A 16860-nucleotide genomic window follows, 5' to 3' on the forward strand; every position below is an offset into this window, starting at 1 on the left:
TGCAACCGACTCAGACCTCAGTCGCCTCCTTTTAAAGATGCCCCGTTCTTATAACGGTCAGGAGGGGCCAATGGGAGAGGCAATGCCAGGGCCAGACAATGTGCACCTTGTCCAAGGCCAGTTGTGTTAGTACCAAGGCTTGGGGTGATGCCTGCCACGGCTTCCTCCACTGAATAAATCAGGGCAGTGAGAAGCATGTGGGGATGGGGATGTGAGGCAGAACAGGCGGGTGACATGGTGGTGGGGTCTGAGCTACATAATGCCACCAGGCACGCTATCACTGTACCCCTATGAAGCTCAGCTCTGGCTTTCCTCCCAGTACTGTAACTCCTGCTATCACCATTATCACTACTGTCACCTGTATGCTAGTCAGTTAAATCAACGTCACAGAGATGTAGGGAAGAGGTGGTGAGAAGCTCCTGCGTAAAGGAGAAAAAGCTTTTTTTTTCTTTCATGATCCATCCTGGAAAGGGGGTGCGTATTCCACCATTTAAAGACAAAATTAAATTATTCTGTCTTGTTTTCTGCTTTTGCATCAGAGTGATGATGTCAAACTGTGGGTTCTGCCCTGCATGTACCCCCACAGCACCGTGAAGAGAAGAGACAGACAAACTTTGCTGCCTCTCTTCTTCTACAATTAAAAATATGTTCAGAAGACCAGTGCATAGGTTCAGATCAGGTTTTGTGCTTGGCAGGTGGAGTCATTAAAGTGCTTAGTTCAAAGTCACTTAGTGAGAGGTGAGCAGGTTTATTGGATTGGGAAGAGGGAATATACTCCTTTCTCTCTGCCTTTCTGCACCTGGGTGGTTGGTCTGTCAAAGAGTTAAGGGCAGATCTAAGGCAGTGCAGTCATATAAGGCCTTGCATTCAAATGTGTCCTATTTTTCCCAGATTTCTTCTGGTCTCCTGCTGTCATGAAGGGCTGTGGTCTCTGTGCCCTGTGAAATGGAGAGGGTCACTCATGCCAGACCTTCTTCTCCCTCCAAATGAGACGATACAAGAACCTGCCACAAAAAGCTCTTCTTCCAGTGGCATTATGAATTAGAATGTGTAAGTATGCCTCAGTTTCTACATATATAGCCTAACAATGCACTTTTAGAATTATTGTATTGCAGTTAGTAAAAAATGAAAGCAAAGAACAAATCCATAGACCATATGTATATTTGAAGGGCAGGAATTTAAAGCATTGTAATTCAAGACACCTCAAAGTATCTGAAACTACTTAGTGTAAGCCAACATCAACAGTAATTCTGTGCTTCCCCTTCATAAACAACCTTCCTGGTAGGAGAAAGCTATTATTTGCTACATTAAAGAAATAGCTGGCTTATTTCCTACTTGTATGAACAAAAGCTGCATGTTCTTTTTTGCATGATTAAACTTTCTGGGTTATGACCATGTACAGGGACTTCTCAGGCCTCCATTGTAAGGATGGTGGTTAGCTGGGAGAACAAGTCATAGGACTGAGTCAATCATGTTCAGGATGGAAAGAGTCAGATGGAGCCGATGCTGGGCCAAGGAGACTGAGGTTTGGGTCCTCTTTCCAGAGATGCCGTATGTAGAAAGGGGAACATGCTTAAACCAGAAAATGATACAACCTGAGCAGGGGAAAGGTTATAGTCTCTGGATTATACTGTGGTGGTGGGGATATGTCTTATGTTACAAATTCTGATTGTATATACAAACTATTTTTGTCCCATCAGTTGGTCAGAACATCAATAAAGGTAAGTTCAGTAGAACTTCCCATTACCTCTCTGGTCTAACTACAGTGCAGTGTAAGAAGAGAAAGTCCAAAGTAAATGAAAATGAAAACTAATAAAAGGGCAACTCCTTCTCTTCATAGTAGGAAGCAGATGCTGTGTCTGTCAAATGTAAACAAATGTCAGTCTGTGAAGGTGTGGTCCACACAATGCCTTCTCTAAAGCAGAGATGCATTAGATCACATTTCGTGTGAAAGAATAGCCAGCTCTTTTATCCAATCTCTGGAAATGAGAAAGCTCCTCCTAAATTAACCTTTCCATTATTTCTCAAGGAATAATATGAAAGTATTCTACCATTGCTCTGCAGGCATTCTTTGTTCTTCCATTTAATTGTCTTAGCCACAGAAAGGCACTTTAACAAGGCAAGACTGGTGCCTGTGGAAAATAAAGGATGAGTGGAACATTGTAAAATCAGGCCCAAAGAAATTAAAGAAGAGCAAATTAGTCAGAATAGAACAGCTATACTGCAGTACCAGTAACCTTAAAAACAAAAGCTACAGAGAATTATTTATATAGACAAAAACCCAGTCTTAAGCAGTCTCAAACAATGTTGACATTGCTACCATCTATCCCTTTGTCATTAAGAAAAATCAGCAGTTTCATTTAAAGGATCTACAGTCTAGAAAGAACAAGAGCAGAGAATTCTATCTTCAGTAGAAATAATATATGTGGAAACCAATCTTTTCTTTAAATGTAAAGAAACAAAAAGGATTGTGAGGACATGTAAGTGATAAGAAGTATCCTTGATTCACTTTTTCTGGTCAGAAGATAACAGAATTTGAGATCAATATAGCTGGAGATTGTGAAGCGGCGCTAGAGATAGGGATAAAAACTGGTAAAAATAGAGAGATAAAAAACATGCAGGGAATATTTAAAGACATACAAAAGTAGATTTGCTCTCGATTTCTTTAAAGGAAAGATGATCTAAACAAATATCATCCAAAAAAAATCTAAATTCAATTCCTCAGAGCGTAATAAAGAAAACAGAAATGCAAGCGGAGAATGGAGGCTGAACACCTTTTTACTTAAGGCACTGTGGAAGTTCTGGCACTGACACTCATGCTACCAAGAGTTCGGCTCTGAACATGGGGCCAGGAGTCTGCCTCCTTCCAGTAGTTATACTAGAGGATGCAAACAGCCTTTTGTCACTTGAGCTTGTGAATCCCATGAGACAAGGACAAGATCGCTTGGGTCAATGGAAAGGTAGCAGTTTGGGGCTGACCATGGAGCTGGGCTTGACAGGTCCAGATGTCTGCACACAGGCTTGGTCACTGAAGAGGTCACAACACATGAAACTCAGGGGCTTATAAACTCCAGGCAGTTGGGTTGTCCTGCAATACTGGGTGAATTCCCAGACTGCCGGCTGAATCCCACCGGACTGATCCGGGCCTGCTGCCAGTGAGCTACAGCTCCCCGCTTCTTCCTCTGGAGCCAGCATGCTCCATCTTACCTACCTGCTACATAATACCACTAGGCCATAAAATCAAATGTGAGAAAAGGCGTGCATGGCAAGCTAAACCAAGAGCACATTCAAAAAAATACTCCAAGTTCCTTTCAATGGAAACTAAGAATTAAAAGATACACAGAAAATAACAGAAAAGTCAAAGAGCAGAATAAGCCTTGCTTTGTCCTTCTCTTGAGCTGTTACAAATCTGTGGGTAAGAGTCCTCCTTCCCTCTTGTCATCCAAGAAATGTGTAAGGGATTAGTGAGTACTAACTGGGTAAAAATCTCCTCCTTGTAGCACTGAGAGGTGCCTGCTGCAATAGGCATGTAGCCCATGGGGTTGGCAGGAGTTTGGTGAGATCCTCCATTTTCAAAGAGGATTGCTGGGGAACGCTGTTTCTGATTTTTAGAGTAGTTCAGCATTTCAGAAGAGAGGGAGAGATCTTTTCTGTTCTGCAGGTGAGGACAACTCACTGACCTGTCTTTACCACTCAGAAATGCGTATTGTGATCTCCATCCAGGTCTGAGTGTATAAACCCCCTCACCATTCTTTGCCAGAGAAGATTTATCTCTATTTATTCAAAAAATCACTAGTCTGATGCCTTTCTTACTGAAAGTTTTGGACATGCCCATATTCTAAGAAAGCACCACCAGTACTTCCCTATGGTGCTGGCCCAATTAAAGTTTATAAACAGAATGCCACTTTATTGAAATTTGTAACAACCAAAGCTTTAAATGGTTTTTTTTTTTTCGTTTTAAAAATGGTCTTTGATTCATTCACAAAGTCTAAATTTGGGTACTAAAATAAATGGTGATGCTTTAAAAATAAATTACTTCATTAGATGCTGGACTCTCAAAAAATCAGGCTGCCAAAGTTACAATTGTATCTGCAGGCTTTATTTAGAAGCTTAAGGGAATGTCAGATTTTTTTGGAGAATATGGGCCCTTATCTGAACAATGGGAACATATATGGAAATTCTACCTCTGGAATAAAATATCTCCATATGAGTGGACAATGGGATATATTTATCCATGACCTGATCTTCAGTATTTAAAAACAGCTTACTTAACTCAATGTTGCAGCTTCTTAAGACCATCTCCGCTATGTAGGTTTTATTCTGTCACAGTAAGCAACAATCTCTCTTCACGTCATGTGTTTCTACCACTCTAAAAGTTCTCCATTTTAAAGAGTGTGAAAAAGGTTTGAAATTAAAAATACAGAGTAGGTATCTGGCTTATAGTTAGTATCTTCTTAAGATCCTTCCTCTTTGTAATTTTCTCCTTAAAGTTTGTAAGAATAAAGATTTTGTTGGAAGATTTTGTAGTTATGTTTGTAGCAGTGGAACAAATCTCCTCCATGACTTCTTGAGGAAACTATTTGCCCTTTCTAAAGTCCATATGCATCTGCCACTAAACTGTAGTTTTATCTTCAATCTTTCATAATTAATTGTGTTTTTCATTGTGTTAAGTACATTTAAGATTGTGTTTATAGGGTAGTCTGAAGCATACTTCCTTCCACTATCCAACTACTGTTCTTTAAGCTAATCATATTTCATAACCAAGGAAGCCAAATTAAAAACAGGTGGCTTGTTAGCTCATGGCTTTTTTCACGTTTTTTGAAGAATTTGATAATAGTCTTTTAGAACTGATCTCAGATTATTCCTTAGTTCATTTGGAGGGTAGAAGCTCTTCCTTTTCTCTTCCTCTCTCGAGCTGTATTAATAGTTCAGGAACTTGGGAACAGCCTGAGTCATAAAGGAGAAAGTTCAAGCATATGAGATCTTTGCTGTTGGCATTAAGTACTCAGCACTGTGGCCTCTGACAGCTGAGTTCTGGAATGTCAGGGATATTTGGAATTTGGTTCACAAGTGGTTAACTTAAGCATTAAGCTTGAGATGCACCATTTTCTGCATTTTGTGGCTACCGTACGTCTTTTCAGATTCTTCTTGTCCAAGTTTTCCCCAGACTTCTTAAAGTTTGAGATTTTGTGCTCTTCCCAGGTGTAGAAAACATGGCATGTATGGAAGCTAAGTTTTGAAATAGCAGGCCAGGTCTAGAGGGAGTAGAAGAAGGTAGCTCAAGAATAAGAAGAGTTGGAAAAACTGGTGTTCAAAAGGCTTTGCAGCTAGAGAGGATAGTGTTTCCATAAGAGCTTTCTCTAACAGGTGTAAAATACAGAATACAAAGACTGATCTAACCTAATGAGCCAGTGTAAAATGTATATATGAAGTAAAGGAGATAGTAACACTAGTAAACTTTTATAGAGTTTTTTGTAGGCCTGAGAGTACTTTTTAAGTTATGATTTTTAAGTCAAGGCTTTTAGTCTAATCTAGGATGAGAAGAAAAGGAGCATTAAAAACCATCATAAGAGAGAGCTACAGCACCTATAATTTCTCACTTCAGTTAGAACCGGACAAAATCAGGCCACTTCAGATGATACCATGATGAGGGTTTAAAATTTGGGCATTTTTGCCTGCTCTCAAATCAGGGTCATGGATGAGATGCCCAGGCCCCTGCTCATGCCAGAAGCCAATGCTGCATGCTTCATCCGTGACAATCTCTCTCCTCCCTGCCCCAGTGATAACCCCTATCTTTTGAAGACAGAAAAGTAGCAGCCCTTTATTAATTTTGTGTTTTATACTCCTCAGCCGTAGACTTCTTGCAGTCAGGAGTACGTAGAGGCCACTAAATGTTGTTTTGTATCCAGATCTACCTCTGTCTCTGTTACAGAACAAATGTCATGTTAAGTTAGGGAACGTGCCTGAAGTACACACTGGATTTGCTCTGACCCTTCTTCTGCAGTAAAATGAGCTGCAGCTACCAGGTATGATACTAACTTTCTTGCGTAGTGCCGTTCCCATGTTGCACCCACCCATTCTGACAAATTCTAGCATGAGCACATGTTGTAGAAAGCAAAATATTTTATTGAATAGACACAATTTAGACTGCATACAATTGTTCTGGGATGTATCTGTAAAAAGTACAGTTCTCTTTAAAATATATTTGTGGAGCTTTTCTCCTTCAGTGATGTTGATTTTCCTACGGCTTTAAGCATTAGTCCTGTGTGATGATGGCTTCTTCATGCTTTTTCATACACTCTTTTGCAGCTAACATTGTTCATGGTGCATTCCTAGAAAGGTAAATTTAATCAGCTTTTAACTCTCATGGAATATTTGTTAGTCAGAAGATAGAGAATTACTTTTCCATTGGGAGCCAATACTGGAAATAGTTTGCATTTCTCCTCCCTTAAAGCCAGTTGCCAGAACAGTGAAACTCAAGTTTGAGAGCTTTAGAAACAAAGTAAAAAATGTTTCATAGAAACATAAGACTGAAAGAACATTAAAACACTGTTTCAGCCACCCCAGGGAAGTGCCTAATCTCCTCTTAAAAGTCTTTAAAGAAGGCTCCTAGGACTTCCATGGGGGACTGATTGGACTCTGGACCCTGGCATTTGGCTTTTCTTCCTTTCACCTTTTGTAGCTGTGGCTTGTCACACATGTGTGCATGCACACACACACACACACACACGCACACACACACGCACACACGGAGTCCTACACATCTTTCAGACTTGCAGCTGTTGATATCAGCTTCTACATGTTAGGTTCTGCCCTCATCTATTTTTCTGTTAGATCAAACTTTGTTTTCCTTTCCTAATTGTTATTAAAAACTATTTCTATTTGTTCTCCTGTGGACTTTATCCAAAGATATTTAAATATGAAATTTGTGGATACATTTTTTCTCTAGGGGAGGGCAGAACTCTTTAGGAATTCCGTACACATATATCCTTCGTAGCATATAGGAATCTTAGTTACCTTTATGAACACATTCTTAGTCCCCTCCCAGATTCTTCAAAGTGTACATATTTTTCCTAAAACCAGAGAGCAGCGCTGGGAACCCCCAAAAAAGCAGCTGGGCCTCACTGGCACCGACTCAAGTGCAACAGTTATCTTCTGTTTCTGACCAGAAAACAGCAACTAACAGAACTCAGATACAGCTTTTCTTTTTTTCTTTTTTTTTTTGCAGTGACATCATATTATTGATACATTTATTTGTGATCCATAATACAATTCTCACAGATTGCTGTTGAGTCTCTACCAGAGACAAACAGACGGAATATTTTGCATCAGCACAGAGTGGGCACACTTAACATAGACTTTGTTAATGTTTTCTGTATATTGTGATAGACTTTAAGATTCTGCTATGTAAGAATTTCCCTCATGATGATGTTGGTTTTCCTTGCAACTCTTTCCTAACCATCTCTTGCTATGGAAAACAGGCACCTTCATACTTTTCTGGCTGTGAATGTTAACACCGTTTCAGTTTAAATACTTGCTCCTGACTTGTTCAGAGAGACTTCTTGTCGAATAAATGCAGAGAGTCTTTTCAGATGCTTCAATCTCCCCATTTGAATGCTGTATAAAACATTTGCCAAAAAAAGTATTCTGCAAAATGAATTCAGTGATTGGACAACAAAAAATGAACTCACCACCACAAGGTTCCCATCCACCACTTTTCTCTTTATTATAGTCTCTTTTCCATCCCACTTCTGCACCTGGTTCAGTGAGCCATTATCTAGGGTTACGATGTTCTGCCAAAGAAAAAAAGCAAAGTGTAGCTATTTCGTCAGGGTCCTCCAGACTGAAGAGAAGATTGTTTCTGTGTCCAAACAGTACTGAAGCACAGGGAACCAAACAATCTACAAAACATTCTTGGTGCTCACACCTTTTAAAGGAGCATTTCTATAGCAGATGTCAAAATCACAGCTCCTTCCTCCTACTCCCACATCCTTTTTGAGAGAAAGAATGAAACTTCTGGACTCACCTTTGTTTTTCTGTCATCTGCCGTGGTTTCATCAAACTCTTCACCCAACTTGAAAGAGATCTCTGTATTTTTGAAGGTACTTTCTGTTTTGATGGTTATCACATCCCCGTTGATGCTGATAGTTACACTGGGCTTGGCTACACCAGCCATTTTTCTGGTGGCAAACCCCACACCTGTAAATAAGACAGGACATTATGAAATTCTTATCTTTATTTAGTGTCTTTCTCATTTGTGGAAAAAAGACCAGCACTGAACTCCCATTTACTTTCTTAAATTTTTAGTAACCCTATGTTGCAGAGGTTCCTCTGTCCATTTATAGACCAAGCCAGGCAGGATGAAGTAAGAATATTCTCTCCTCTGTCATTATCAGAACAGCAAAAGTAATATGAAACCTGAGACAAGATTTTAATGCCAGGTATTTGCATATACTCTTGTTCAAAATAACTGCAATCAATTTTACACTAGCTCGCACTATAGTTATATCTAAAAGTAAATAAGCAGAAATATATGAGAGCTTCTAAGCCACAAAACGAACCAACCAAACAAACCAAAAAAATCAGTTGAATCACAGATATATTTGTCTGTGGCTAGGCTGAATAAAAGGAAATGATTAAGAAATAACTGACAATGCTTACGCCCTGAGTAAAATCTGGGGTAAAGATTAAGAGTGCAAGAGTATCACTGAAAGCTCTCTGAATGCTGCAGAAATCTCAGTGAGTAGAGTTTAATCTCTAAACAAGAAGTCAATTTTTTAGCATGTACTGATCCAATCAGTGCAAGTTTCCCCATACTTCCTCCACCCTACAAGAATGTAGAAACCCTTTAAGGCCCAATTTTAATTCAAAACAAGAAACCTACACCTGTAGAGAAAAGTGTTATCCCTGAAATCTTTTCCAGGTATCTATTCTGGAATCCATGCAATTTCCTATATAAGTATACACTGGAGGCAACTACAGAAAGTTTCATTCACTATAGTAGCCATGACAATTAATCTGTCCCCTAGTCCAATAGTAATATAAAGATATTTAGACATGGTGAAGCTTGCTGCATTTTAGCATTATATTACTTTGCATCTCCAAAGGATAAAAATTAATCCACACAAAATATTGCAGTGATGTGTTTTACCTCCATTTATAGCACTACTAGGCATGCATAGACTTGGCTTACCTGAAACTATTCCTCCCAATCAAGGTTTTTCTGTTATAGGGATTTGACACCACTAGTCCAAACAGCCAAATTCTCCAGTTTAAGATTGTCTAATTAAACTAGTTGGACTAAAAAGTCCTTGGTAAAAAGAATAGCCAGGAAAAGCAAGTAAGGAATAAAGTTCACATTCAACATTCCTTCCCCGGCCCAGATAGAACAGCTCCAAATAATTTTTCTCACCCAGCTCTTTCATATAGTCTTCAAAGTTTTCACTAGAAAGGAGCTTCCAGGTTCCCACAAACTGGTCACACATTCTGTCAGGCTGGATAGCAGTCTTCCACGGGATCAAGCAGAAATACAGGACAGCAGAGTAGTATGATCTCCAGGAGACCAGGAGTTATCTTTAAAAAAGCTCCTGGCCACATGATGCTCTAGGATGACCAATGAAGAGGGAGTTCCAGTGCCCAGTGTTTTCCTTCCTCTCCCTTCCCCTCCTTTGCCAGTAGGTCATAGTGTTATTATTCATATGCCCTTACTAGCACAAAGATCACTGTCTTGTTTTTATTTATTTTTATCATTCAAGAACACTCTGCATTAAAGACAAATATTTAAGTCATATTTTCTTTGGGAAGAAAAAGGTAGGCTCAACCCACAGGGCGTTATGTTCTCTCCCATACCCTTCTTTTCATTTCACTCCTCTATATCAAGTGAATGCAGCTAAATTCCTAGACTGTAAGACCAGAAGGGATGATGAGGATCATTTAAATTGTTTTCTGCACCACTGTAGTGGGAGACTTTATCTAGAGAGCGACGGTGCTACAAGAAGAAGTGGATTTTCAGGAGAAAGAGGCTGTGGAGTGAGAAAGAATTAAGGGAATAAAGCAGCTTCCTTGACTGGGATCTCCTTCAGTGTTGCTCCACCTAAACCAATTGACCAATAGGTTTTATTCTGCTTTTCTGTGCTGGAGAGGGGATATATGAAAAGCAAACCAAGTAACAAAACAGATGATTTCTTTCCCTTTTGCTCATGTGCCTTCTGAAGACCTGTGTCCCAATAACTAGTGTTATGACTAGTTCTGGCATCAAGCTAGGCTCTGGTATCAACCCTGCTTTGACTGGTCCTCTAAGCTGTATCATAGCTCGGTTCACAAAAACTATATCAGAAAGCAGCCAAGCAATTTCTTAGACTTTGTTTCTGGCTGTAACACACTATTCCAATGGCAAAAAGTAGTTAATAAGTACACACTCCAGCAACTGCGTTCCTCTTTAGGTAGATTTCCTTGATGGATCATGTTGGTCCACATATCTGGGGAATTGTTGACCTTGAAAATAACAATGTTAAAGAAATTATTAATATAGAATCATACAATAATCCAGGTGAGAAGGGACCTGAAGAAGTCTCCAGTCCAACCTCCTGCTCAAGCAAGGTCATCTCTGAGCTCAGATCAGGTTGCTCAGGGCTTTGTCCAGCTGGGTCTTGAAAACCTTGAAGGATGGAGATGGCATGACCTCTCGGAGCTACCTGTGCCACTGTCTGACTGACTGTGGTGGAGAGGGTCTCCTTATATCCAGTCAGGACCTCTCTTGTTTCAGTTTATGCCCATTGTCTCTCATTCTCCCACCATGCACTGCTGTGAAGAGTCTAGCTCCAGTTCCTCAATCACCACCCTGTAGGCACTGGGGAGCTGCCAGTGGGTCACCCCGAAGCAATCTCTTCTCCAGGGTGAACAGGCTCAGCTTCCACAGCCTCTCCTCACAGGGTAAATGCTTCAGCCCCACCAACTTGGTGAGCTCCACTGAACTTGTTCCAGTTTATCAATGTCTTTCCTGTATTGGGGGCCCAAAACTGGAATCAGTATTTTAGATATGGCCAAATGAGAGTCAAGAAAGGAGAGTAATCACTTCCCTTGACCAGCTGGCTTTGCTCTTGTTCATACAGCTCAGGATGCTGTTGGCCTTCTATGTTGGCAGGGTTCGGTTTGCTGTCCAAGTCTGTGAGGGCCTTTTCTGCAAAGCAGCTCCCCATCCAGTCAGTTCCCAGCCTGTATTGCTACAAGGGCTGAATGTGTTACTTTCTTGTCCCTTTAAGACTGCAGACTCTTTGTGAGTAAAATGATTTTTTTAACTCTTCTGGAATAGCTAAATCTTAAGTTTGGTCCAGTTTTTTTGAATTTTTATATGTCTACTGACTTTGGGTTAATCCTAAAAGAAATCAAAAAAATTTCTAATTATTAGCATCCTTGATGCCTTTCTTTATTGGTTTTCTCAAAGGTAAGAGGAGGAGAGAGACACGCTGAGGTCCCCTTTAAAAGGAGCCTCTGGGGGGCCCTGAAGTTTGTGCCATTATCTTGTTTATTACTTAAGATTATTGGCTTGAGAAGCACTAAACCATGTGTGAGCAGTTTGTAGGAATTTCAAAACTGAAATCCAAAAAAATACAATGACTACTTGAAAGAATTAGGTGAGGAATGTGGCAGTGCCTCAGATAGAAAGGATGTGATCTTGCTGAACTTAATTCCTGCACTTACTTCTCTTGCCTTTGGGGAACTGTTCTGTGTGCAGCTTACTGCAATTAGCATTCATTTCTTTGGAAGGGAAATATGGCTTTTATATTCAAAACTATGGCCTGAAAACGTGAAATGGCTTTCCTTTGGTATAAACAGCTGCCTGCAACTCTTGTGCTGTTGGATAGAGTTTCTCGGGAGAGAGGTGAAGTACCTGTTCCATGGAAATCAATTTAGAACAGACAAACTCACCCTCCCTAGGCAATCAACTACTTGTACCTTTTTAAAGTGAATCTGAGATATTTGCAGACGACTTGCAAACATGCTGACTCAAAAAACGCAAGCTGAAGAAAACCAGCTTGTGGGCTGACTTGCTTGTTTATTTCAAAGCAAGCACTTATCTGTGAGCCGGCTCATGGACTCTCTCACATATTTAGGAATTATTCTACTGATGGTCTCTTCTCCCTTGAGATAGATTTCCTGTGACGAGAGATAAGCTTGTGGCATTGATGGCATCTAACACAACCCTGCCTGCTCTCTGAGGCACAGGCCTTGAGTAATATAATGTTACTGGTGAGAACTGGAGTACTTAATTGCCATGAAGAAATCAGTGCTGCCTCTAAGCCTGGAAACCTAGGCAAAGTGGGATCTGTATCACTTGCAGGAGTGACTTTGGCCAGCAGAAAGTTGGGCAGCTTGGCTAAATCATCAGCACTGATGGGGATCTAATAATCATCAAAAGCAAGAGCATCTTCAGAAGTGTAGAGACCTCCTTCAGAATGGGAGAGGAGTTTGAAGAAACCACAGCAGTTAAGAGGAAAAACAAGGTGAGGATAGGGGAAGGGAAGCTGATGAGGGTCCAGTGTAGTGAGGAAGGTCTGGCAAAGTAAACTCATCATAGAGGGGCCCTCTCAAATGTGAAAACATGAATTAAAAAATCATAGCTGTGACTAATAGCAATATTCTGGTTAAAAAAAAGCTGTTTTCTCCGGTTTCTCTTTGCCCCAGAAGGGCAATTGTGTACAGCTCCTTAGACTACTATAGCTATCAAACTGATGAGTACCAACGAGCAGCAGTGTTTTGGGCCTACACAGTTGTCTATATAGTTCTGCTACTCTTTGGAGAAAGATCTGGCTTATCCTCCCTCTTGAATCAAAAAGTAAAAAGACATCAGTACTCAGTTCCACACCTGATGCTGTAGTAGACTACTAGCTTGTTGATACTGACTTCTGTTGAAAACTTTCTTAAAAGGAACTTGCTCCTTATGTAGGGTTACTATTGGAATACACACCAATGTTCATAGCAAGAAAAAATATGTTTTATGGAAATTTTGTCAAAAATAGGGATTTTCCCCTAAGCAGAGAAGCAAGTGTGGCTTCATGGCAAGTTTCCTTTTCAGACAGTAAAATCTGCTGAGAAGATGGGCTATAGCGGCTGCCTCATGCCAGTAAGGAGGAACCACATCACAGTATTTTGGTACTGCTGTAACTTAGAATTAGCAAAAGGTTTTTCTATCACCTGTCTGGCTAGATATCAGAGTGGGAATGTGATCTAAGGCTCAAGGCTAGTTTCAAGAAGGGGTGAGCTAATGCTGGAAAGCAGACAGGAACAGGTAAAGAAATGTCCGACTCTGCTTGCCAGCTTGCTACTTTCATTTCTGACTAAGGTTCAAGACAGGTGAGTTTCCTTAGATTTCTACTTATTCAGGAAAAGGTATAACTAAAGCTTCAGTACTCATGATGTAACTCACTGACTGATCAAAATACTGGCTTTAATTGGTTTGAAAATTCAAGAGGCTGATGGGTATTCAGTGGTCTTTGACTCTCCTTTTCTGGGGAAGGAGGTGAGCAGGACACGAGTAGGTCCCTTTTTCTCTGCTCGGCAGAACAGTCCCCAACAGCAAACTAGTGCTCCCCAAGCACTCGTGGCTGAGTTCAGGCTTCAGCCAGGACTCATGGCACTGTTGTATATGGTCACTTTGCTGAAGGAATCAAATTTGGGTGGCAGCACCAACAATTCTATCATTTCCTTAAGTGGCCACTGGCACACAGATTGGTGGGCCCCAGCACTAGACTTTTATTTTTGGTGATACTGGGTACTTGTATTTCCTCCTGGACTTCAGACCAACCTGTGAGTACTCAACATGCCTAAATAGGCTTCCAGTATCTGAAGTTAGTACTGTGATAGTTGAAAAATCCAAAAGGTGCTTCCGAAACTTTGAGTTAAGTTTGTAGTGATGCAAAGAGTAGAAGTGAAATCTTATAACTCCAAGGCATAGTAAGATCAAGACTGGAACAAAACCTGGTGGTTGAGGGCATTAACTTGCCACTAAAATTTGCATGGTTACATTTTCTGAACTTGCTTTAAAGAAGAAGGTAAAAATGCACCTATGGCTGGGGAAAATGGCAAGCATCTGGAACCCTGCCTTTGCTATGCTGGGTTTCATGAGATTAATGTTGACAGCCAAGAATCTGGCTTTTCTCAGTAGATTGTTGGGCAATAATGTACACACTCAAACAGCTGTGGCTTATGCCAGGTGAGCGCTGTTCCTGAGCAAAACACTGACTTCTCATACACTGCTCTAGCATGTATGTGTTTTCTGATTCCTGGAGCAAGTCAACTGGTAGTGTGTATCCCATCAAGTAATATTGTAAATTGCAGTGAATGAGTCATAAGGAATACCAGAGAAGGAGGAAAGCGGAATATTTGCTAATCAGTTTTCTTTTCATTTCAATGAAAACAGATGCAGGTATGCTAGCTCCTACAGGTATACAGGTGATAGACTTCCAGAACATAATGTGGGCATTTCTGGATATGAACACTCAAATTGCAAGACTTCCAGAATGTTAAGTTCAGCAAATACAACAGTGAGATTAATGATAAATCTAGCTCAGTGAGTTCTGAAGACCTGCATGATCTTATTTTGCTGGCTATAATATGGGCACTACAGGTTATTTCTAAATACCTACCAAATTTCCTTGTCTAAAGAACAGCTGTTCCTGATGCTTAAACCTGTCCAGCTTTTTCAAGTATTATAGCAATCTTGTGTCTAACATAAGTTCATTTCCTTTTGTGAGTGCACAGTGAAAGTCAGTCCTGGTCTGACTCCCACCTTCTGGCCTCTGTGGGCTTCATTTAGCTTCATTTAGTTACCTCCCAGCAAATAAATCCTACCCATTCTTCCAAAAAAAAAAAAAAAGCTTTTCTTTTCTCAGTTCTTTATCCTTCAGCTTCTTTCTAAATTTACATATTTCACCAGCTTTGCAAATGGAGAAGTCATCTATTTCCCAAAGTGCTTTGGGGTTTCTTCTAGCAATTTGCATATTTTCTGGTGCTGTTCTGAAAAATCCTGCTGTTCTGTTTCCCCAGACCCTCCTCTGAATAATCCCAGACCATCCAACTGAAATTCTCTCTTGAAATATCCATCTGATCAAAGTGATAAGACCCTTGCTTACATCTGCTTTGGGACTGCCTGACAGGACTCATATCCTCTTCTGCCTTGTTACGGAGTCTTATATGATGCTTCCTAGACAGAGCCAGGCTTGTGTCTTATTTCCAGAGATTCACTGTGGTCAGTCAAGTCAAATTGCAGGTCTTCAGAGGTACTGGCTCAAAATAAATATGAGAAATTAATCTGGCTTCACTTGTCCCCCTGTTAAATGGTTCACATCTCCTGGAAATCACGCAGGCCACTGTTCTTTCCCTTTGGAGTCTGTCTGAGAGCAGAGTGCAGGACACAGGCTTCTCAGCTCCTGGGAATGAATGCCCTCAGGTCTTCGTTATGCTTTTTACAATGCAGACTGGTCAGCTGAGTGCTTTGCTCCAATAAAAGATATATTTGAAGAGAATAAAAGTGTATCTGCTATTGTAAAGCCTGAAAGTGTCTCAGAAAGATCTTCAGGTCAGTTGTCTCAGAGCCTCTTTTTTGTACTTTAAGTCAATAGCAACCCTGAATCCACAAAATATATGAGATGGTATTTCATCACTTGTTAGCACATGTGAGAGAAGCTGCATTTTGTGTGGAAGACAACAGTAATGAATCTAAATTCTTCACTGTCTAGCTGAGAAGTTCATTTTTATTAGCATGCGTTTAAAATATTAAACTTTACAGGTTAAACTGAATCACTTTTGCTTATTGTAGGTAACTTGTATAGATCTCCCTTTGCTGCTTACATGAACCCAAGTAAACACTACTTTTTTTCTTAGTGAGTGGCTAGCCTTGGAACTTAATACAATTATTGTAGATATTTCTTTCAATATTATGATAAAATAAATGGAAGACCTGCATTCAGAACCCTTCCACTGTTTTTTCAGCTATTGCCAGACATTTTTTGTAAGCAAAGGAAAAATCTTCAAATAAAGATGACAGATTTACTCATTTTGGTAACATGTAATATTTTGTAAATTTAAGCTATTCCTATGAAAAACTGACCTTCTCTTGCAACAGTTGACCTCTTGTGAGGCAAGAACCTTCCCAGAATTTCATTGTTCTTTCTAAGAAAGCTAAAGCACAAAGTATAAGAAAAACTATTTCAACAAGACTAAAAAGACTCCCTACAAAGCACATCAGCTTTGCTGAATCTGCATTTTGAGTAAATATCATGCATATTTTTTCCTTCGTAGTCTCTGCATCTCTTCATTCTGCATGCCACATTTTATTGCTAGCAATGCTATAATCTGATGACTTGCTCTGAAACCTTTCCGAGATCTCCTGTTGTATCTACTGGAAAGCTGTATTTTATTACAGATGAATTTGGAATGCATCCAAAGCCTATCACTCCGTGTAAAGGAAAGGAAAGAATCGGGGTATGAAATGCACTGACTTCAGAGACCAAGCATTAAAGGAAACAGCACTCTCACTCTAGTGCTGCAGAACAGCCGTGTGCGTGTGAAAGCTGGCTCCTCTCCTCACTCTCTGTGGTGTTGTGAAGCTGACTGCTGCCCCCGGGTGCTGGAAGCTGGTTTGCAGAATGCACCTGGTCTGGCTCCGCAGCCTTGTACTAGGGTGGCTCCATACCGCTGCCTCCTCAGTAGCATCTCCACTGAATGTCTTTGTGTCACAGAGATCTAGCTTCATCTTGTACTGCATAAAGCAAGTTAGGAGTCAAAAGAATCGCTGAGGCAAGAAATGTAAAGAGTTTTCTAAAGCAATCTATTACCCCTGCCCTTCCCACTTTAGAGAGC

At 40.4% G+C, this 16860-nt stretch overlaps 1 protein-coding gene across 1 annotated transcript; it reads right to left on the reverse strand.

Annotated features, from left to right (window-relative positions):
• Window positions 1-6227: 6227 nt before the first annotated feature.
• On the reverse strand, window positions 6228-9485 carry LOC106484618 (fatty acid-binding protein, adipocyte). The gene is made up of 4 exons (XM_013942830.2): window positions 9413-9485; window positions 8027-8199; window positions 7692-7793; window positions 6228-6332 (listed from the first exon to the last, which is right to left on the reverse strand). The coding sequence occupies exons 1-4, from the start codon at window positions 9483-9485 to the stop codon at window positions 6282-6284; spliced, it is 399 nt and encodes a 132-aa protein (XP_013798284.1). The 3' UTR covers window positions 6228-6281.
• Window positions 9486-16860: the final 7375 nt, after the last annotated feature.

Source organism: Apteryx mantelli, chromosome 2 (genome assembly GCF_036417845.1).
Source record: "Apteryx mantelli isolate bAptMan1 chromosome 2, bAptMan1.hap1, whole genome shotgun sequence".
Taxonomy (NCBI): domain Eukaryota; kingdom Metazoa; phylum Chordata; class Aves; order Apterygiformes; family Apterygidae; genus Apteryx; species Apteryx mantelli.

Coding starts and splice junctions, on each gene's coding strand:
- LOC106484618 (XM_013942830.2), bottom strand. CDS start 9,485: ATGTGTGACCAGTTTGTGGGAACCTGGAAGCTCCTTTCTAGTGAAAAC. Junction 7,794..8,026: donor CAGATGACAGAAAAACAAAG/GTGAGTCCAGAA, acceptor TTTCTTTGGCAG/AACATCGTAACCCTAGATAA. Junction 6,333..7,691: donor TGGATGGGAACCTTGTGGTG/GTGAGTTCATTT, acceptor TTACCTTTCTAG/GAATGCACCATGAACAATGT.